The sequence below is a fragment of the Acyrthosiphon pisum genome, unplaced genomic scaffold, assembly GCF_005508785.2.
Source record: "Acyrthosiphon pisum isolate AL4f unplaced genomic scaffold, pea_aphid_22Mar2018_4r6ur Scaffold_21433;HRSCAF=23981, whole genome shotgun sequence".
Lineage (NCBI taxonomy): Eukaryota > Metazoa > Arthropoda > Insecta > Hemiptera > Aphididae > Acyrthosiphon > Acyrthosiphon pisum.
The window spans coordinates 48353-52418 of NW_021770900.1; the positions used below are offsets into that span (position 1 = coordinate 48353).

General features: G+C 24.7%; 1 protein-coding gene across 1 annotated transcript; it reads right to left on the minus strand.

The window, feature by feature from the left end:
• Positions 1-210: 210 nt before the first annotated feature.
• LOC100569473 lies at positions 211-3020 on the minus strand. The gene is made up of 4 exons (XM_003241114.4): positions 2017-3020; positions 789-1142; positions 555-687; positions 211-483 (listed from the first exon to the last, which is right to left on the minus strand). Exons 1-4 carry the CDS (start codon positions 2142-2144, stop codon positions 310-312), a joined length of 789 nt encoding a protein of 262 aa, XP_003241162.1. The 5' UTR covers positions 2145-3020; the 3' UTR covers positions 211-309.
• Between the last annotated feature and the right edge of the window lie 1046 nt (positions 3021-4066).

Genomic DNA, 4066 nt, shown 5'->3' on the forward strand with positions numbered 1-4066 from the left:
AAAAAATAAATATTCCTGACATTATTTGAGGTTTAATTAGATGTAAAATAAAATTAAAATAATAATTATGATATTAATAATCTCTGTGCCTTTCATCTGTTTTTTATTATGTTTAAGGTTTTAAATATTTTAGTTTTATATATAATTTAAATTTTATACAACAATACATAATATATTTTTGATCAGATGTTTTTTTTTTTTTTTAATAATTTAGCTATACACATTTTTTTATTATTATAAACAATATAATAGGTTAGGTAATATTTAAATAATTCATCAATTAAATCAGAAATATCAAATATAAAAATATTACCTTTTATTTAATCCTCTTTTTAGTGCAACAACTAATGGCCTACAGAAAACAATATTTTTCATATCGTTTAATGATTTGTGTACTGCATTTATAGTAGGGAGCAAATATCCTAAGGATACATTTTTATCACCCTGAATAATATCTAATGCTCTAGATATAGGTTTCATGACCTAAAATATATGATAATTATTATAATTATTATAATAAACAATAAATATGCATATTTATATATAAAATTTACATTGCAGTATTCTTGTAAGAACGAGACTTCTCGAGGTCCTGATATGGTAGGCAGTTGTAAATCATTGCAAACATTTTCCATCTTATCAATATTTTGAACAATGCATGTCATAGCATCATAATATGAATTCCATCTAAACATAAGATAGGTACAAGACTTTTTTAATAAATAATTTTTTCTTTTAATGCATAATAATATTATTATTATTATTTAAAATAATTAGATAATAGGTACCTTGTGGCATTAGGTGTGATAAGATATCGACCAAGATGATTTTTTATAATATCTGCACTAAGAGTTGATTGATTTTGTTTGTTGAAAATTGATTGGCACTTTTTAAAAACTTTTTGACTGATATTCCTATATGTAAGGTCTTTTTCAGCATCTTTAATGTCAACTGAAGCTATTAAATTCATAGTGTGTGCTGCACACCTTTGGTGAGGGGGTAATGATATACTAATGATGTTATCAATATTAGATGGTTCACCATCTAGAGTATTCGTGATTTCAATAGACACTTCATTTTCTTCTGCGATATTTGTATCAATGCATTCATTTAGATCAACATCATTATCATTACTGTACACTCTATAAAATAAAAATATTTTGTTTTTCTTAAACTTACTAAAAAAAGTAATGTATAAGTAATTTATAAGTTATAGGTAAGTATAATTATTAGTATAACTATATTTAGTATTCAATAAAAAGTTGCTGAATTTCTATATTAATAATTGTTTATTGTTCAAATATAGATTATAAAATGTAAGTGACCTACAAATTATTAAACTTTAATAACTTTATAAATATAATTATACAAATGTATTTAAATTCTATGTTGGAAAATTATACTTTTAAAATTTAATGATATAAGTACAATTATAAATTATATAATATTTTATTAAATTATCGGAGTGCCTCAAATATTATTATTACCTAGCTACCTTTATTACTACCTACTTCATTTGCGACAGTTGTATCACATATCCCTGAATCACTGAGTAATTATAATATCTTTTGACTTTTATTATATGTAAGTATGCATGTATTAGTTTTAATTTTTTTAAATATAAGTTTTGATAATTCTTTACTCATAATTTATATACTATTATTTTGAATTTGAATTATAAGAAAAACTATTTTATAGAAATATAAATACTAAAATATTAAAAAGAAAAAACACTTGAATATTATTTTTAAATACTTAGAAGATAGTATTTATTGGTATAGTATTCATTATTGAAAAATTAATTAGATACTATAGGTAAAAAATGATTTCTAACAATTGTCAATACCTATAAAGTACCTATAAATGAGGTACACTAGCATAAATAAAAATATGCAATATTTTTATATGATTTATAAACTTAAGTATGAATTAACGATTGTTAGATTTTTTGTTGAGCTCAAAATTAAGTTTAATCAGTAGGTAATTATTATTAAAAAGGATAATTAGGATAATTACCTAAAACTTTTGACAAAATTTGCTGCATTGTCAGTGACTATTAATGTTGTTTTATTCTGGATTTTAAATTCGTTGAGTACTTTGTCTATTGATTCAGCAATATTATCGTATGTGTGTCTTCCTACCATACGTCTACAAGCAAGTCCTTTCGAACATCTTTCCAGTGTTTGCGGATTAATCCAATGGATAGTAAATCCTATGTATGATCTAAAGTAAAAAAAGATTAAAACTTAATATTAGGTACATGAAAAAGAATTTGTGACAAAGAATTGTGTTTGACCCGGTGTTGACTGCCTACAACTACTATACACTAGAGTTCCTTTTTTTTTAAATATATAATTAGGCTAATATGATGTCCACAATGATGCCGATCGCCAACAATTAGTAGTAGTTTAGTTATACTTACATTTATAATAACAATATCATCTAAATTCTTTACGTGTTAATTACTACAGTCTACAATAAGTACTGTTATAACATGGATACAATTACTTGGATTTAATAAAAATATTACTTACTTGGATAATTATTGTTCATGTCTATGTCCGATAAGTTACAAATTCGTGATAAATAATTGATTGACCATAGAAAAAGATCGCGGAAACTGCAGCAGTGTAAACGACACTGAGCGAGCCAGTGAGGAATGAAAACTAAATTATGAACTATGAATGTACTATGTACAATTGTACAAATGTATAATACACCACTATTTATAGGTAGGTATTTTTGTAATAAAATGGTCACAATTCATGATAATCGACAATCATAAAATTTATAAAATAAGATATTAATAAATATTAAGTAATAATAATAATAATTAATGAGTACCTACCTACCAAGTATTATTAAACGTGACTTCGTGAGCTCGAAGCTATTGATATATCTTATACATATTACATATAATAATATGGTCATACGGGCGACTAAATGTCACATTGTTACAATGTTATCTCTATATTATTATTTATTACTTTATTAGTACATACTTAATTAATATAACATATTACTTATTAGTTATTACTAGTTATTAGTTGTTATTTATAAAAATAATTACGAAAATATCTTCTTTTTTTTTTCAATAATATTTTCGAATATTCTACGAATTTTAAATCGACGAACCGTTTTAGACTAAAATATATTCTAGATAAAAACGAAAATTCAAAATTAACTTAATTGGTAATATTAAAAAAAAAGAAGTTGATTTTAAGTTAACGAGATATAAATAAGTTAAGTTAAAGTTAAGTTAATTAAAACAGACAACTAGTAAGTTAAGTTAATAAGTTAAAATTAACTTAACTTTTAACTTAACTTTTAACTTATTAACTCGTTAATGCCCAGCCTTGCCAAATACTACATACGGAATACATAGTAGTTATTTTACCGTCTGATATTGTTTCAAAAATATTGTACTTTGCTGTGCGCCAGCAGCGTCCACAAGTCCTATCAATCGAATTACTACTATTTCCCGTTTATTGGCTAAGTGTCAATATATGCCCTTGTGACACCTGAACACTGGTCTGGATTGAGTGGAGTAGGGGAGGGGGGAGAAATTAAAAAGGGGAATTAAACTTTTTTTTTGAAAACAGATTTACAATGAATTAACAAAACAAAACGTTCTACTGATATTAAAGCTATTCTGTGCAATCAATATACACATTTGATCATATGCGTTTGCCGTCGAATAGCAAAACCGCAAAACCTATTCTACTGTGATTAAACTAAACATTTCTTGTGGGCCATAACTACTGTGTTAGTATCAGCGTACCAATATCAAAAAAGGTAAATATTGTACAGGAGAGTGTTTTTCATGTTTAATAGCATACAGACTACAGTCATTTGTAAGTTATCTTCAGCCATACCTACAAGTATAACAAAATGTATTTGAAAACTTATTGTAAGTTTGATTATGCACTTTTGAAAAACTAAAATTTACTAGCAATAATATTTATTAATAAATCAATAAATATTTTGAGATAAGACCTTTTTGCATTAATCATTTTATTAGATGACTACTTACTATTTATATTCATATACTTTTCTATACACCACA

What these genes read in the sequence shown, in the direction of transcription:
- LOC100569473 (XM_003241114.4), bottom strand. Translation starts at nt 2,144, where the DNA reads ATGGTAGGAAGACACACATACGATAATATTGCTGAATCAATAGACAAA. An exon ending in AATTTTGTCAAAAGTTTTAG is followed by an intron (nt 1,143 to 2,016) that starts GTAATTATCCTA and finishes TTTATTTTATAG; the next exon opens with AGTGTACAGTAATGATAATG. An exon ending in ATCACACCTAATGCCACAAG is followed by an intron (nt 688 to 788) that starts GTACCTATTATC and finishes TCTTATGTTTAG; the next exon opens with ATGGAATTCATATTATGATG.